The sequence below is a fragment of the Spermophilus citellus genome, assembly GCF_964194105.1.
Source record: "Spermophilus citellus genome assembly, chromosome: 12".
NCBI lineage: Eukaryota > Metazoa > Chordata > Mammalia > Rodentia > Sciuridae > Spermophilus > Spermophilus citellus.
Genome location: NC_138198.1, coordinates 131,488,865 through 131,506,931, shown reverse-complemented (window position 1 = coordinate 131,506,931; position 18,067 = coordinate 131,488,865). Strand labels below are relative to the sequence as shown.

The window sequence follows — 18,067 nt, the reverse complement described above, 5'->3', positions numbered from 1 at the left end:
CATTGTGAGCCCACTAAGGAATTTTGTAAAACTACCAAGAGGTGGTTGCAGCTCAGTGGCAGAGGGTGTGTCTAGAGTCTAACTCCACAGGGGATAATATACTTTAATGCTAGCATCTAAATTTTTTGAAATATAAATAGTACAAAGGATATAATTTCCACCATGCTGTAAATATTTCACTTAAAAATAAAGCTTTTTAGCATGTGATCTTTTAAATATAGTGAGTGACGTCTGAAATCTGTAGTGATTTGATACCACCAGCAGATGTTTTAAAATAGGATGGATAGGCTCTTTGCAATGAACAGAAATTGTACGTGAAAAAGTTTTTTCTCCTTGATTCCTTCTTTCTATTACTCTCCCAAGAGATTCTGTTCTATTATTTTTTGCCTTAAAAATGTATGCTTAATTATCTGAAACAATAATATATGCTTTCCTCTGCAAAAACAATATTTGTTTTTAATGTCGATATTAAAAGTTCTCTGATGGGGCTGTAAGGCTCTGTGCTTTAGAGTTACTTCTACTGTTGTGAAGTTTTAGTGCTCAAGACCAAAAGTTCTAGAGGTCCGATGCACTGCAATTGACATTCTAGAATTGTGCACTGAATAATAGCTAAGTATGGGCTGGGGATGTGGCTCAAGCGGTAGCGCACTCGCCTCGCATGCCTGCGGCCCAGGTTCGATCCTCAGCACCACATACCAACAAAGATGTTGTGTCCACCGAGAACTAAAAAATAAATATTAAAAAAAAATTTAAAAAAATAAAATAATAGCTAAGTAGCAAAGTATCTATATCAAAAAAAAATCCAGATTGAGTCATGGCAGTTCTTATCAAATCATGATTGCAATATAGTTGCAAAATCTGTTGAAATATCATTTGTATCCAAAGTGAATATTTAAAATCCTTTGTATAACAAGGATGTTCATGTTACATGAGCCAATCTGCAGCTTCTTTGCTGTGTTGCCAATGCATAGCTTTGTTTACACAAACAAATCAATCAAATGCTTACACAGAGGAAGGTGGAAGCAGGGGAGGAGAGGCTTCTGCTTGGCTCACCAGCAGACTCTCCCAGGACATGTGCCAGAAACAAGCGATAATGGAGTGGTCTGTCATTAAAATTGTTTGGATGATCTATTGACTGACAGTTCAACTAGGACAACTTTTAATTTTGTTGAAAGCCAATAATGGGAAGCCACTTGATTTGCAAGATTTATTCCTTGCTCATTAAGTCCATGTGCTTTTTCAGTTTGGGGTAAGTGTGCTGACACCATGTGGCAGTGGGTTGCTCCTGTTAATTCCTTCGTTTGAAGGCCCCTGTTTGAATCTGATATAACTGAGGAAATAAAATACTAGTGTCCTGGGCTAGGGCTGTAGCTCAGTAGTAGAGTACTTGCTTGGCATGTGTGAGGCACTGGATTTGATCCTTAGCACTACATAAAAAATAAACTAAAAAATAAAATAAAGGCATTCTGTCCATCTACAACTACAAAAAATAAATTTAAATGCTAGTGTCCCATGGTAGTGATATTTTAAAATAAAATGCTCCATATATCACATTCCACATCTCTGTTTGATACTCTGGACACCTGGAAAACAGGAGGCAGACTTGCTGCTGCAGGGCAAGACCAGCGTTATTGTTAGTGACTTGCTTTGCTTCAAGAAAGGCCTGAATTAACTCTTCTTTTCAAATTAACATGAACACATATCAAGAGGGAAATTATTAAAATACTGAGGAATAAATTGAGCTGTGTCTTAGATTAGTTACTATGTTGAGATCAAAACACTGTAGGTGGGCGTTGAGGATGCCCTCAGCGCTGAGCCACAGGGAGGGTGCTGGCGAGGGAAAGGGGTGTGCTGGCATGCATCCTGTTGGGACACTCTGAGAGCCATGTGTGAAGGCCAGAAATGGTGCACCCGTGATGGCATCCTCTCACGTGTAGTGAGAAGAGAGGTTTGGCTGACCAAGGAGGACACTGCTCTGGGAGTTGCACATGGGCCATACCAGACACTAGGCATGAGGTTGCCCTAGTGAAATAAATGTTTTGTGATTTGATAGGACAACCAAATCTGAAAGAATCATGTAAAGCTTATGTTGCTGGTTGTATCCCTTGTGCCTTAAAGGTGTGCATCTCCTGAGGGCAGAGGCGCCTGCAGGGCCCAGGGCGCTCCCGGTGTGGTGTGCGGAGGGGCCTGCAACATTCACTGGGCACACCCACCTGTGGTGCACCCTGGCATTAAGTGCTGAGAAGAAATACAATGCTTATCTTTGAGTAATGGAAGAGGGAGTCTGGGGGATTCTCTGCACCCCTATGACGGCCTTTCCTCTGCCACTTCCAGGATACAGGTGCCATCAGAGCTGTAACTGGCCAGAAACTGCATTCTTGGGTGGGGTTTTTCCCCTGCTGACTATGTAGAAGGGGGCTTAGGCTTTTGGTCATTGCAAGTGGTTTTTCCCAAACCAGCATGCTGCGTTATCCCACAGCTGAGTTCCAGGGATAGTGCAGGTTAGGAAGAGGCTGGCTTTGCTTTAGATGACCTGGAGGAGGTGGAATGGGGACTGATTCTCAGGAGGGTGCTAGACCCTGCAGGTGCCTCTGCCCACAGGAAATGCACACCTTCAAGACACAAGGGATACAGCCAGCAACACCTATTTATTTTTATTTTGAGACAGGGTCTTGCTAAAGTGACCCTGTCTCAAAACAAAAATAAATAGGACTAGGCATGTAAAGCCTCCCTGGGTTCAATCCATAGTACAAAATAAATAAATAAATAAATAATAAATAAATAATAAAACACCCTAGTTTAAGATTAAAACTCATAAGGACTTCACCTCACCCTTATAAAAATGTCTGGAAGATACTTTCTCTCTGCCTCTGAATCTCCTGGTCCTCCTGTGGGCCTGTGCCTCTGAGGAGGGGGGTTGTAGTCAGCACGGACTCCTGCGTCTCACCCTCTAGGTCTGTGTGAACTTGGCCTTGCTTTTCTGACAAGCTGAGCCTAATGGACTCTCCAGGCCTGTCCTCGAGATGTGGGGCACCTGCTTGGTGTGAACAGGTGCACAGCTCCTCCTTCCATGCTGTTTCATTCCTTGATGCCCCTCGCTGCCTGGTGGTCTCTCATTTGCTCACAGCCAGTTATGTGACCACGGCGTGGCTTATACTGTGACTCTGGGGCTGGTGGAGGCTCAGGCGTTTCTTGCTCATGAACACACTGTCCTTCCTCTGGTTCACCCCCATCTCTTGCATTGTAGTTTGGGGCTGAATTCCGAAGATTCTCCTTGAACCGCCACAAGCCTGGCAAGTTTGAAGATTTCTACCAGCTGGTGGTGCACACCCACCACATCTCCAATACCGAGGTGACCATCGGCTATGCAGATGTGCATGGCGACCTGCTTCCCATCAACAACGATGACAACTTCTGCAAGGCAGTCTCCAGCGCCAACCCCCTGCTCAGGGTCTTCATCCAGAAGCGAGGTATGGAGGCCGAGTTGCTCCATGTGTCAGCATCACTTATTAAAAACTTGTGGTTTTAGTTTTGTCTGCCATGGTAGGATCATGAGATTCTATTTCCTAGCCTGTAGGAGATTAAAGAAATTAAACTTTTTAAATTTTTTAATAAGTCAACATTAACTTATTAGAATAACTTAACAATAGCTAGACTGTATTTTCCACCTTAAATAGTGTTGATTTCTGTCTTTTAAGCACTGAGGAAAAAGTAATATTGATAGTTTTAGTATTTTAACTGGAAGCAAGCAAATTCAATAATGAAGTGGAATTCATCAGTAGCCTAAAAATGAAATTTGAGGGCACTAGTGTATGTTCCCCATGTCTTTCAGGATTGGAGCAAAATGTTAGCTTTAACTTATAACACTGATTAATGTTTAGCACTGAAGGCCTCGCTGAAACGATGTCATTTGATGAGAACATAAATGACTAGCTTTGAAGGGGGTGGAGGCCGGATGCCTGCTCATCTGGGACCACATGCAGCTTGCATCTCACAGTGCAGTCTAGACTGTTTCTTCCTCAAGAAGCCTGGGAGAACCTTGTCATTTCAAAATAACCTGCTGGAGGAAGGAATGAACTGCAAGCAAAGCTTGAAATTGGGAAAATGGCATGTTTGCAATTGATTTAGCTTATATGGACAGGGTAGACCTGTGTTGACATGTTGACATGTCCCCTCCTGGGACAGACCTTCTGTGTGCACAGTGAGCACTGACTGCCTCAGAGCAGAGTGACCTGGGACCCTTGCAAAGTGGCACTATAGCACTTTGCATCTGCAGTTATAGACTTACTTGTAGGTGTCTCTCTGAGAACTTAGAAAGGGCTCCATGGAGGGGAACCTGAGCAGAGACCAGAGGAAGCTGCATGGGGGTGAGAGGGGAGTGCTAAGGTGTGGGAGTTGGCCACTGGCTTTGCATCTGCAGGTGAGGCTCTCTGTGTCCTGCACCTTAGTGTTCTTGTTTGCAAAATGAGTTGTCAATGGCACAGTCACAACATGCTGAGCAGTGTGCTAGCTTACAGTCTGTGCTCTGCAAATATCAGCTCTTCTTGTTATTCCCACTCATGGCAATGGGGGGACAGCAGGAGACTGCTGACCTCACAGCAGGCTGACTACAGCCATGAGATCAAAGCCTCTGCATCTGCAGTCTTGGCTGAGCCTGCAGGCCCTTCTGATGGTTTGGGGCTCCAACAGAGGCCTGCCTTCCTGACAGCGGCCAGGGTTACTGCTGGGGAGCAGGACACTCAGTGTTCCTTGAATGGCTCTATGTAGCTTCTGGCATCCCCTTATTCTGTTCTCTGTGGTGGCCACCCCCTGCCCAGCCTATCCTGGGATGGGTGCCTGCACCCCACTGCCCCTGCCTGGAACTCTCTGCCCTTCACATCTCTCAGGAAGGCTGGTCTCCATCTGCTCTGATCAGCTCACACGGCTCTCCACCTGCTTTGCCCTCTTAGTTTGCTCTCTTTTTCTCTGGTTACTTATTGATAGCTATCAGGGTGCTGTCCATCTTCACCAGACCCCACGCCCATGGAGCTTGCTACTGGCTGTGCCGCAGCAGCCCCAGGTCGCAGTCTTGCTCACCAGGGGTAGGGAACATGTGTGGAAGCCCTGGGAAGACAGCTGTGGACATGGGCTTCATTGTGCATCATACATGTTGCCCCTGGCTGCAGGGTGGGGTTGAAGCTGGGCAGAGGCTGGCCTGAGCCAGGGCTACCACTGCTGGGTCACTAAGCTGAGGCAATAAGGGCCTAGGATTGTCTCCTGGCCCATCGTCCCTGCTGGGGTGTGCATAGCTTTCTTCTCACTCTCCTCAGTGGGTTCCAACTGGAGATGACAGGCAGGGCAGGAGCTAGGCATTGGACATCCAGGGACAGCCAGACACCTGGCATCAGGACAACCTCGTGTCAGGACAGACTTGCTGATCTGTCCCTCAGAAGACTGGTGACTGAAGTGGTTGGGTCCTGAAGCCCCGAGGTTGGGGCTCACAGTTCACAGCCTTCTGGGCATCAGCCTTGAGAGGCCAGCTTCTGTTCACCGTCGTACACAGCATCCACACCAGAGTGTCATGCTGTCACTTTCCACACCGATATATCTTATTAAATATATTTTAAGGGGAATCTGTATTATAGTCACAAATGAAAAGGCAGCATCCTCCTAACACCTATTGAAATAAACCCCCAGCCGTGCTTACAATATCAGACCACTACTTACTAATCTCTTCCCTCAAGCCACACAAAGACATAACTTCAGACTGACATCTCTGGCCACCTCGGTGTAAGCCCAGCAAACTGTGGAATGAGGACAACACCCACCCCACAAGGACCCTAGTATGGTGCTCACATTCATTTCACAACAGCCAAAGGGCGGACACAACCTGGTGTCCATCATGGTAAATGGACAGACAGACTGTATGCATGCAATGGAACATGACCATGAATAAACTCCCAATCAGCTGAGGGCACTGCACCAGATGTAGGTTACTTTGAGATGGCTCCTACTGTCAATCCTTGCTCAGGCCTCTGTATTTGCAAATTTGCCTGCTTGCTAAAATTTATTTGTAGCCCCAAATCAATACTCACTGTGGTTTTGTAGTCATGTGAGCACATGCACAAAGTGATAAGAAATTCAAGTGGCCGATTTGCACATTCCCAACTGAGACCGACAAGGGGTCTCTGCTCCTCATTTTCTCATGCCATAGACCTCGCTCTGCCGATTCAACAGCACACTTTCCACATTCCTGCATTTCTCCTTACGATCCTGCTGCTGAGGGAGGCCCAGGCACAGGACTGAACCATCCAGCACCTCAGCACAGGTGCTCAAGGGGAAGTCGTGTGCCTGGAGAAGCTAAGATCAGTTGTGCTGCCTGAGTTCTGCGTTGGTGACGCTGCGGTGCATCTTAAACCAGGTGTCTTTAAACAGAAAACAAGGTGATGTATTGGTGAGTTGGTAACAGTGCTGTGCTCAGAGGTTGCAGGTACCAACCTGTCATTCCTCAGGACCCGCAGCTCCATGTTCACTAAGAACCTTGAAGGACAAGGGTCAGTTGTATGTGAAAAATCCAGGATGGCCTGTCCACAGGGATAAAAGGAGAGGAGAACTGGGACAGGCCACTTCTTGGGGTGACCAAGATGTTCTGGACCTAGAGGCTTCCGGACACATGAACTCCATGCTACATCTCAGCAAAGTGGTAGAAGAGAGCCAGGCTGGCCAAGACAGTGGCTCAGAGCACAGCCTGGTCCAAGCCCTAGCTGGGTCAGCTCAGGGCCTGCCTCCAGCCTTCACCTCCCAAATTTAGCCACCCTCGCCACATAAGAACTTTGGTTCTCTAATCATCGTGTTTGTTCAAAATCTTTACAAATCATCTCTTCCCCTACTAATTAGAACCCCTGGTACGTGCCCAGGGAGCTCTCCTGGTTGCAGGAACCCCTGCTAGGCCCAGATGTGAGCTTTGCCCAGGTGTGCACATGGCTTTCTGTCCTCTGTAGGGATGCAACGTGCACAGCCCCGTAGGATTCACAGCCCAAGTCACTTTGTCACCAGGAGAGATCAGGTATCTTCACATCTTGTATCTTAAATGTCGTTTACAGTAATAGTTTTTTAAAAACACAGTACCTGTTATTATTTAATGTGTTCATAAGAAAACACACAACAGTATTGTATCACACTGTTGATATTCTGATGGTTGTTTCCCATGTAATCCCCCATATTTTACTTTATGCTTTTAAAACATTAGTTCAAAAAGTATTCCTAAGCATCATCAGTTTGCTCTAGGGCTGGTGGGTAGCACATACAAGGCCAAGTGCTGGGTAGGTGTTAGGGACCCATTCTCTGTGCCCCTGCCACCCCCTGCCCTCCCCAGGGACATTTGCAAAGCTGGCTCAGCCAGAGAGCACAGGACCAAGACCAGCAGAAGAGACTCAGTGTCTCTATTTTTAGAATAAATAGAATAAACAGGAAGTACAGACACTAACAATTCACCACTCAAATAAACCCTTCAAGCACCAGCAAACCCATGGTCTTCATACTTACCTCCATGCCCTGCCCAGCCAGAGGGGCATGTTGCAGGCATGCCAGCATCTGTGACTGCCTGGGCATTCAGGGCACTCTACTGAGCTCCTAGAATAAGGAGAGCACATTTGTAAATCTTGAGATTTATCAGAATTTGCATGAAGGTGAATTTGTGTGTGATTTCTCTTGAGTTGCTTGGAAGAGTAATAAGGAATGATCTTCAGATTAAAATGTGTAGACAGCTGGGAATTTGATACAGACCTGACAGAGCGTCTGAATTCAGGCACATGAACCCTGCTCACATTTTTCTTGGATTCCTGTGTGTCTGGATCTACACTGGGGGCTGCCTCCTCAGCAGGAGGCACCCAGCAAGCTGTCAGAATTGTCTCGGACCCCTTCCCACATGGCTCTCAAGAGCTGCCTAGAGTCTCAACGTGCTGGTGCTGACCTAGCCTCGTGTTCTTGAGCTCATGGGGACAGGCCAGAAGCCAGGTGGTCGCCCCTCTACAAGGCTCATGAGCCTCTGCTGCTACAGATGCCTGGAAGTTGGCATGTTTGGAAGATTTCTTCTTCTTTTTTTTTTTCAAATAAAAAAAAAAGGGCAAAAAGCCTCCCACTGCTTCTTGGGAGGCTTCTTCCCATTGCTTCTGTGTTCTCTCCGTGGGAAGGTGGGGAACACAGCGTGCCTGCAGTTTCCCTGCAGTGGGCCAGGAATGTGCTGATGCAGCAGGCCAGAGTGGCAGGGCCAGAGGCCCTCGTGACGGAGGAATGAGGGGCTCGGCACCTCTCAGCCCCCACTGCAGACATGCAGCAGGCTGCGCCTGCTTCTAGCTGAACCCCTGGGGGCTACTCTCCAGCAGCCCAGGTGTGGCACCTGCTGTGACATGATGACAGCCATGTTCTCTGCCTTGGTTCTCTTTCCTTCCTTCCTTCCTTCCTTCCTTCCTTCCTTCCTTCCTTCCTTTCTTTCTTTCTTTGATACTGGAGATTGAACCCAGAGGTGCTTAATCACTGAGCCACATCCCCAGCCCCTTATTTATTTATTTATTTGCTTGTTTATTTATTTATTTTCTGAGACAGAGTCTCTCTAAGTTGCTCAGGCTGGCTTTGAACTTGCAATCTTCCTGCCTCAGCCTCCTGAGTCATTGAGATTACCTGCATGTGCCACCACACCCAACTGATTCTTGCTTTTTAAATTCAATGTATCACCAATGTATCTTACCATTAACACTTTGTAAAACTATTTTGTTTTTAAAAATTCCTTCTGTTCATTCTTTTAAAATATTTTTTTCAGTTATAGATGGACACAATACTTTTATTTATTAATTTTTTTTATGTAGTGCCAAGGATTGAACCCCGTGCCTCACACATGCGAGGCAAGCACTCTGCCACTGAGACACAATCCCAGCCCTCTATTCATTCTTAAATATTTGTGAAAGGAAATCTAGGTGACATGGAAGTCCAATCCCAAGGTCACATTTGTGACACTCATGGTGGTGACATTATCCTGGCCTCTTGCTGTAACAGGCAGCTGGAAGTGGTTTTGTGGAAGGGGCTATCGTGGATGCGATGGAGATTGCTCTGGCTGGGCTCTGTCCTTTGTACCTGTGGTGGACTCCCTTCACCCCTCCTTCTGTGGTGGGCATTGGTCGTGAGAAGCCAGGAATGCCGTGGGTCTCTTGCTGACCACCCTTTAGACTGCCCCAGTTCCTCCTCATTAGCAGCTGTGTGAGCACATTTATGTACTTACCAACTTCTCTCTTGGAGTCAGCTGGTAGATGGTTCTTGCTGGGTTAGAAGCTTGTGTTTTAAACAGAGATACTTACTTCTGGGATTCCTCTCCTTGGCAGGGCATTAGAATAGCATTTGAATTGGTTCTTCTTCCTTTGAAAAAGATATGTCTTTGAAAACTGTCACTGTGGCTTGGAAACCCATTGTCTGGGATAATTTGCTGTCAACTTGGCCAAAGTATTGAATGGCTTAAAATTGTCATTTTTTTCTGCCACCCCAGAGTGGCTCGTTGTATGAGGATGAACATGCTTATTATCTATGTCAATTTGGGGCTTTTTTTTTTCAGGTTTAGGCAATAATAAGCTGAGCCAAAGTGATTGGCTTTCAGGTCACTGTGGTAGCAGGATTTGTCTTTGAAGTGAATCTTTTAAAACCCAAAGCAACATGCTTCTCAGAGAATGTAACAGGGATTGTTTTTGGGGTGGTTAGGGTTGTGTGCTGGTGGAAAGCTTCAGCCCTCTAAGAGGCCACTTAGGCAAACCCACACCTGCCACCACCCTGCGAGACCATACCACCAGCCGTGGCACAGCACAGGAAAGCACCAGGTCTCTGGCCCCACTGGAGTCTGGTGGGCGGACTATTCAGGCACAAACTGGACATTCATTCTTGACTCCCTGCATGCCTACTGGCCACTCCTCAGGTGTGCTAGCACATGGATCGGGACTGCCCAATTGGATCAGCTGTGGCAGTACACGGATGCTCAAGGACCACATGCACAGATCAGGCACGACTCCTGCTCTCCTAGCACAGGTCTCTGCTGACTGAGCCAACCACTGAGTAGATGGAAACTGAACAACACAACATCAGCAAATGAGAAGGGCCACCCCTGCTGTGATACAGAGTCTGGGGGCCACTTGCAGAGCAGGTGCGTGAGCAAGGACTCTTGAGGGACCCCGCTGACACCCCTGGGTGCTGGGCCTGGCTTCAGGGTACAGTCTTGCTGTCAAGAGTTTCCATCACGGGCTTTGTGGCTGAACCCCTGGTCACCCATGTGCCTGCCAGGGACCTCATGTCTGAAAGGCTGGTGAAAGCGTGCAGTTGGTGAGGTGTGAAGAGACTTCTTATCCTGCATGGATGGTGGAAATCCAGCCTCACTCACTGTTGGGCTGGCAGAGTGGGACAAGCAGCCCCTCAGGTGGTCTGAGCTGTCCAGGCCCTTGTCGGGGTTGCTAGGCACAGTGCCAGCCCAGGTTGTTTGCTGAGGTGATTTTCCAGAGGCCAGGTTCTTGTCTCGCCCCCTTGACCTGGGTGTCCTCAGCCCAGGCTGCACCTTATGCAGCATCCTTCACAGAAAGTACAGCTGTAGGCACTGCTGGCCATCGTCCCAGAGCTGACTTCTTGTGCTGACTGCTCATGAGCAGTACCTGGACAGGCTTGTGCTATGCCCTGCAACCACAAAGCTGGGAGAAGTGTCCAGGTTGCAGTCAGCTACAGGCCTGCCTCATTTATTAGGCATCTGCTGCATCCTGGGGACATAAAGCCAAGCTATGGTTCCTGACCTAAAGGGACCTGCAACTGCAGGGTGTCCCCTAGTGGCAGGTGCGTGCCATGTAGATGAGAAGCAGGGAGCAAGGCATGCGGTGTAGATAAGAAGGCAGCCCTATCAGACAGGTCCAGGGGCTTTTTGAGGAGGTGTGCCAGATCCTGTGCATAATCGCTGTGGGGTGGCCGAAGGACTTCTGGAATGCCCATGGCCACACAGGCTCAGCTGGGCTCTCAGTACAGCCCACCCTGTGATCTAGCCTGGGCAGGACTCTCCAGGGAGGAGCAGGGCAGTCAGCCCAAGAGGCTGCTGGGGGTGGTGCCACCCTACCTCTGCCAGGTGTCCAGGGCCTGTTGTTGCTCTTGGGTGCTGCCTCGTGGGAGCCTGCTGGACACTGAGCTCATGGCTGGAAGGTGTAGAGTACTTCTCCTTTCCGTCTCTCTCCTTTAATTCCCAAGCTCCATCTGACGTCAGCACCCACCACAGCTTCTCCACACTTCGCCTGGCCTCACTGCTATGTGGGTTCTAGGACTCCTTGGGCTGGCCCAGGACCAAGGCTGGGCTGGCCAGGCCTCTGAGCTGGTCTCCTGCCCACCCTCCTCCTAATGCTCAGTTTAGGAAGCAGCAATGTGGTCCTGATAGCTGGCCCCAGGAGAACCTCTGATCAGTCCCATCAGGCACACAGAGGCCTGTGTTACCAAAGCATTGGTTCCTGGTTACTGTGAGTCCCTACACCAGAGCCTCGGGTTGGGCCTGCGGTCTGGACCCTCCCACCCTTGAACCAGCATCCTGGGGGTGAAGGTTGTAGCTCAGCTTCTCCATGACTCAGGCACACAGAGGGTCATGACCTGCTACCCAAGAACATGGAGATGCATCTAACTGTAAACCACGGGCTCTCTTCAAGTTACATGACGCTCATGGCAAACCACATTGCATGATTCTTCACATTTAGCACATGAGGAAACCGAGACTTCAGGAAGTCAAGCAGCAAAGCTCTTCTCAGCTAAAGTTTGGATTTCTGTGGCATCCCCACTCTCCGCGGCTTCTACAGTGCCTTCATGATGGCTCAGGTGTGCTGGCGCTTCATTTCTCAAGAGGAGACTTTCCCTGCAGCTCAGAACAGTCAGTCAGCTTAGGAGCTGGAGTAGCCCCCGTGACCACATCATTTCTGTAGGAAACCAATATTCCCAGGAGAGCCACTGTTTACCGTGCACGAGTGTAGAGAAGGTCATTGCAGAAATGATTTACCTCAACTGGCTTGGAGTCCAGAGGCATAAATATTTCCACAGTGAACTCTTCGTTTCCAAAAACGTAAGCAAGATTTGGATTTCCTCTTGCACAGCAGTTTCTTTTCCTGTTTTTGCCCTTATCTCTGTACTTTCACCTCCCCTGCTGGAAAGGGACCACTGTGGAGGTCACCATCTGCAGCATGTGGCACCTGTCCCTGGTTCTCATCCACCCGTACCATCCTGTTGCACTAGTGAGCACAGAGGTGTGGAGTGTGTGCCCCTGCCTTGTGTGGAGGGCCATGTGCTAAGTGAGTCCACCCATCACCACCCCCAGAAAAGTGGGGATGAATGCACTGACTTTTTCATGCCACAGAGGAGAGTGTTAAAACATACTGCTAATAAAAAATTAGTTACTTTTTATAGTGGCAAAATATGCACACCACAAAAAGAACCATGCTAGCCACTTCAGGTACTTTTCAGTGGTGCTAAGCACATTCACCCTGCAGCTGTCACCACCACACACCTCCCGTCTTCCCAGTGTTCCCAAACTCCAGAAAGTAGCTTGATGCCTTTAGGGACCAATTTGTATAAAACATCCATGGGGCATTTTTTATTACTGGTATCCACAGCCTTGTCAGACATTTTAAATCAAAAGTGAGGAATCACACTCCTCCAAAAGAAAGATCACTTGAGGAATAGCAGTCTCTTGCTCAGGAAGCGCTGACCCCTGAAGAGACCCCAAGCTTCCTGGCTGCTGTGGCTCCTCCCCTCCTGCTCACTGGTGGCTTCTGCTGTGTGGAGTGAGGGGCACTCATGGGAAGCCGAGCACCTGGGAGGTGACTAGTCTGCAGCCTGCATTGTGCTTGGGGAGCCATGCAGGCTCCTGACTGGGTGTACAGGGTGCCTGCTTCCTGATCCACTCCTGCCTGCCCTTTCTGAGCCCCTGAGGACACTGCCTGGGCAGTGGGTTCTCTGGGGTTCCAGGCCTGGGCAGTGTTTGTTTGGAGGGCCCTGGAAAACTGCAATGCTGGTCCTTCCAGCCCAGAAGGAGCCACTAGGCCTTCCCTCCAAGCCCTCTCCTCTGCCTCCCAGGAAGTGAAGTGAAGCAGGACTGCCCAGGCCCAGGCACGGTGCAGGAAGTGCCCTGCCCAGGGCGTGGAGGGCAGGGTGCTGCAAGCAGGGACCCTCATCTCCAGGCTGGAGTGCTGGTCTTCCTTCTTGGCCACCCTTCCAGCTTCTCTGGCTTTCTGCACCTCATGTGTGGGGCTGTGTGGTCTTTCCTGGCATCGAGGGATCTGCCTTCCCACCCCACTGCCGCAGTCTGGCTGGGCACAATTCAGGAGCCACTTGTCAAAAGAAATGAACTTTATTTTTAGAACACACACACCAAACCACACAGCTCCTCAGGAAAAACCTTCAGAGCCCAACTGCCACCACCGGCTTCCCACAAGCCTCTCCACCTCCCCCACTCCTCCTGCTCTTGAGGCCATTGGCTGGGTCGCATGGGCGGAGCCAAAAAAAGTCCCCCAATGAGCAGCTCCGCGGTCTGAAAGGGCAGGGAAACAGCCCAATGAGCATCACCGCAGAGGAGCCAATCAGTTGGCAGCTAGAAGTTTGCTGGGGCCGCTGTGAGCCAATCATCAGCTGGCAGCTGGAAGTTTGCTGGCAGCTGGAAGTTTGCTGGAGCCCCTTCGGCTGTGGCTCTCAACACCCCACCTTGGTCCCATCTGGGTGATGGGCTTCAGGTAGAGTAACTCCTGTTGAGGCCTCACCTTGGGGATTCTACACAGAGCCGCTTCCAAATGACAGCTGAACCGAGGCCTCACCAAGCTGGAGGCCAACCTGATGGCCTCATGGGGACATCAGGCTTAGAGACACCCAAAGAGCATTTGTTGATACTCTTGCTCTCTGGAATGAGCAGAGGGTCCCCTCAGGGCGAATCTCTTCTGCCTCAGCCTTGCCAGCCCACCACCTTCCAGGATTTCCAGTGATTCCTTAAGGATTCAATGGGACTCTTCTTGGAGTTCACAATAATCTTCTTGTATGATGAAAACCATATTTTTGACATTCAGGGTGGAGCTGATACCTATGACCACTTTGATCCCGGACTCAGGAGGTTGGTGGTACTTGACTGAAGCAGGTCTTCCTGACCCCCAGCTTCACCAGCAGACAGCTCTGTGGCCCTCCTCAGGTGTCTGTGCCTAGACATGTACTTAACCAACCCAAGTCTGCTGCTGTGTCAGAGTCAGAAATGTCCTCTCATGCAGGCCTCGTTTGCCAGGCCAAGTCTGAGCCCTGATCTCTGGCAGATGGGTTCATATCTCTCATAAGCATTTGTAGACCTGGTTTTCTTTTTCTTTTTTCTTTATTTGTGGTACTGGTGATTGAACCCAGGTGTATTTACCACTGAGCTACACTTCAGGCCCTTTTTATTTTTTGAGACAGGGTCTCACCAAGTTACCCATGCTGGCCTTGAACTTGGAGCTTCCTGCATCATTCTCCCGAATCATGGTTACTACAGTGTGACCACCCCACTTGGTAGACTGGGTTTGTTTATAGACCAAGACATAAATGGTGTAAGTGCCTGTCAAGCAAGTTACTTGAGAGCCCCTGCAACTGAGCTCCCTGAAGTTCCTCGGTTGCAGCAGATCTGTGTCTGCGTGTCAGAACACCAGAGGCTCACGTGGAGCCTGCAGCCGCAAGCTGCTGTGAGGACTCGGGTGTGTCCTATAATGGTTTCTTCTGCTGGTTTTCCTATAGGTTAGTGGAGCCCAGAGAAGTGCGAGGAGGGAAGGAAAGACAGATAGCTGCGGGAGGCCTGGTGACTAAGTGAGAACACAGATCTGTGTCCACAGCAATATTTGCATAAATAGACTCTGGAACAATCCAAAAAGCAGGGAAAGCCAGCCTCGGTGGTAGCTGTGGCGTCCATGAATGCCATGGCTTGGGGCTCCCTTGGGTGGTGAAAGCACTCTGCAATCTGAGGTACTGAGTGTTGCCCATCTCTGAAGGTCATTGCACCACGATTAAAGCAAGGACCTCTGGCAGGTAAATCAGCTCTATAGGGAGTTTCAATCGAGTGTTCCTGTGGTACTGAGAGGTCTCACCCCAGCCCTGCTCCTGGGAGAGTCCACTCTGACAGGACTGAGAGGCCTCTGGGGATATGCTGGGAGACTGCTCGCAGGGCTGTGAGCCAGGCAGTTGACCTCAGTCTGGAGCTGCCGGGTCCTAGGCTTCTGCCATGCTGCTGAAGTGAGCAGCCCTCTTGGTGGATTCAGGAGAGGGACGTTCTGCCTTTGGCATTTTGTACTGACCTCACGAAGGGCCACAGAAGCATCTGCCAGTGACCTTCACACACAGGGCCCTTGTATTGTCTTAGCCTGCACCTACATGTGGAGCCCCACAGCTGAGAACCTTGCTAATGCTCCCAGCCTTTCACGGGGTACTACAGTCTCGTTGGCTGGTGGCTTAGCACAGTCATGAGAAATGCTGAAGTCGGCCTCCCCTAAGTATGGGCTTTTCTGCCAACAGTTATTTTCAGTTGTTTCAATTACAGTTGTGCTCTCTGGTAACCACTGCAGTGGTGCATAAATGCAGGCTGAATCACAGCGGGCCCACAGAGTCAGCTCTGGGGTGGGAGGACACATAGACAGCCCCAGGAGGAGTCCTGCCCAGAGCCTGTTCCTCCAGCACACCTGAGGACACTGTGTGCTGGGGCATGGCGGGGTCACCACCCACTGGAAGTGGGAAGCTGTGAGATGCGTGCCACCCCAACTCTCCTGCAGCCCAGAGAGTGGCTGGCCAGGCCCCATCCACCTCTGCCCTGCTCCTCCTCAGGAATTCTGGGGTGTGTTTCCTTTTGCATTCAAGAGTAAGGGGTGGGAAACAGCAATTCTTCCTCTAGCAAGGTGGGAGTCAGGAGAGGCTGAGGGCCCCTCTTCTGGGTTCACATCAGGAAAGGTATAGGGGACACAGACTGTAGAACTCATGACCGGTGCTGTTTTGTGCCTGGAAGAGGGATTTGGGGAGGAAGGGGTGGCAAGAGGAGGTACCAGGCTACTCAGATCTGCATTACAAAACTTGCTTGTTGAGGAAGCCGGGTCTCTGTTCCTGAGGGCCCCCTGGGGTCACTCTGTGACCTCAAGTCGATGACACCCCACACAGGGGCCTGCAATTTGCACTCCCTATGTGCCAAGGCCAAAGCAGCACAGACTGCAGCAGAGCCGGGGAGGGAGGGGAACTGCAGAGAGAGTAACGTGCTGCCCCGGGCATCCCCCTGCTACAAGCACTTTTGGTTGAGCTGACTGAGAGGGCTTCCCCACCCTCTGGCCCTCAGAACCACCAGGTCCTGCTCACTGGACCAGCCTGGCCCTCATACAGCACCAGCATGGAGCCCAGAGAGTGAGTCTTGCTCTGTAGCTCTAAAGACACGTGGTCCTGGGCAAGTCATCCCAGCTCCCTGGGCCTAGGTTTCCCAAATAGGTTGAACATTGGTCAGGGAGGGTTAACTCTGGCAGACTCTCAGAACAGATCTCAGGGGTGTCAGCGACTCAGTGTTCAGGAAGAAAGGCACCACTGGAACACAGCAGGCATATCCATACGGGAAGGAGTGGAGAAGGTGGGGCTGGGGATTCTTGCTTAGCACCAATGAAGGGGCCAAGCAGCCCTTCTACCACTCCTGGGGGTGATCAGCGAGCCACTGAGGCCGCCTCCGGCACGCTGCATGTCCTCCTCACAGAAGCGTACCTCAGGTGAGGTCCACAGTGCATCAAGATCACACAACATCCTTGCAGGACACCGGGTCCATCCACTTGGAAGCAAAATTTTAAAACCAGTAAAAACCAATGTTCCATAGTACAATTCTCACAGGAAGGAGCTTGTCCTGGGCTGCTGTCAGCTCACCAGGCTGGAGCAGAACATGCACCTTGAAGGCCAGAGAGCTTGGAGTAGGCAGAGCCATGTGCTTGGGAAGAAGACCCCAGCCTCAGGGCCTGCAGAGGAGATCCATTATGCCGCCACAATTTCCTAAGACACTTTAAACACCAGAAGTGAGAAGACGTGGTCAAAAAGCAGGCTTGGAGGTCTGAGTAAAATCGTATTTTTTGTTGTTGTTGTAGATGGGATATAATATCTTTATTTTATTTATTTATATGTGGTGCTGAGGATTGAACCCAGTACTTCACACATGCTAGGCAAGTACTCTACCACTGAGCCCCAGCCCCAGCCCCAGCCCTATTTGTAGTTTCATATAAAACAGTGGGAAGGCATAGCAACTGCAGCCAGAATGCCATCAGCCTGTGGTGAGAAACAGCAGCAGCAGATCAGTGTGCATGCACACCTGGAATGTGTGTATGCAGTGGTGTGGGTGCACGTGTGTGAGCCAGTGTGTGAGCTGTACCACTGTGCCCAGGGTCTTTGGTCCTGTGCCTGGAATAAGTTCACTTCAAGGTATTGCCACATTCAGGTAGCTTAGACTTTAAGTTTAAATAGAAAACAAAGATCATGAAAGTTAATTTGCTTTAATTAAAATTAATTTTATGATCATTTCTTGGCACATCACAAGCTAAATCACCTTCTGAGTGTACAGTCAGCCACTCAGCGAGCTCATGGAGAAAGCTGCACTTGGGCATCCGTTTCCCGCATGCCACATCCTCCTCAGCCAGGCTCTGGCATTTTGTGCCTTGCTGTGGCTCAAGCAGGCCCAGCACATGGGTGTCCTGGACTGCATGCTTTCCTAATACACAAAAGGAGCAGACATCCTTGAATGGCAGCAGGAGCTAGAGCTGGAGCTGCAGCTGGAGACAGGTGTACACCTCGCGAGTGCCCCTATGTGGGTGCTGACTCCAGTCCTTAGCGCACACCCAGTTCCTGCCACAGCCGCCTGCCCTGTCTCCAGATCAGAGCACCTGAGAGTAGCCCATGGGACACATCAGCACAATCTAGCTCATCTTCTCAGCTGCCATGTTCTCACCAGAGGCCTGAGCCTCTATCTACTGCTCCCCCAGCAGGCTGTCATATGACTGGATCTCAGAGGGAGGCTGACCACCAGTCTATGCAGCTT

The 18,067-nt window shown here is 49.9% G+C and overlaps 2 protein-coding genes across 25 annotated transcripts in view; one reads left to right on the top strand and one right to left on the bottom strand.

The window, feature by feature from the left end:
* LOC308631694 (glyoxylate/hydroxypyruvate reductase B-like) overlaps positions 1 to 18,067 on the bottom strand; it is a 218,494-nt gene that overhangs the window by 49,028 nt on the left and 151,399 nt on the right. The gene's annotated exons all lie outside the window — the stretch shown is intronic.
* Positions 1 to 18,067, top strand: part of PARD6G (par-6 family cell polarity regulator gamma) — a 57,165-nt gene that overhangs the window by 20,366 nt on the left and 18,732 nt on the right. Inside the window, exon 2 of the mRNA XM_081262961.1 lies at positions 3,248 to 3,470. Within this exon, the coding sequence (XP_081119087.1) occupies positions 3,248 to 3,470 (223 nt within the window). The remainder of the gene's footprint in view (positions 1 to 3,247; positions 3,471 to 18,067) is intronic.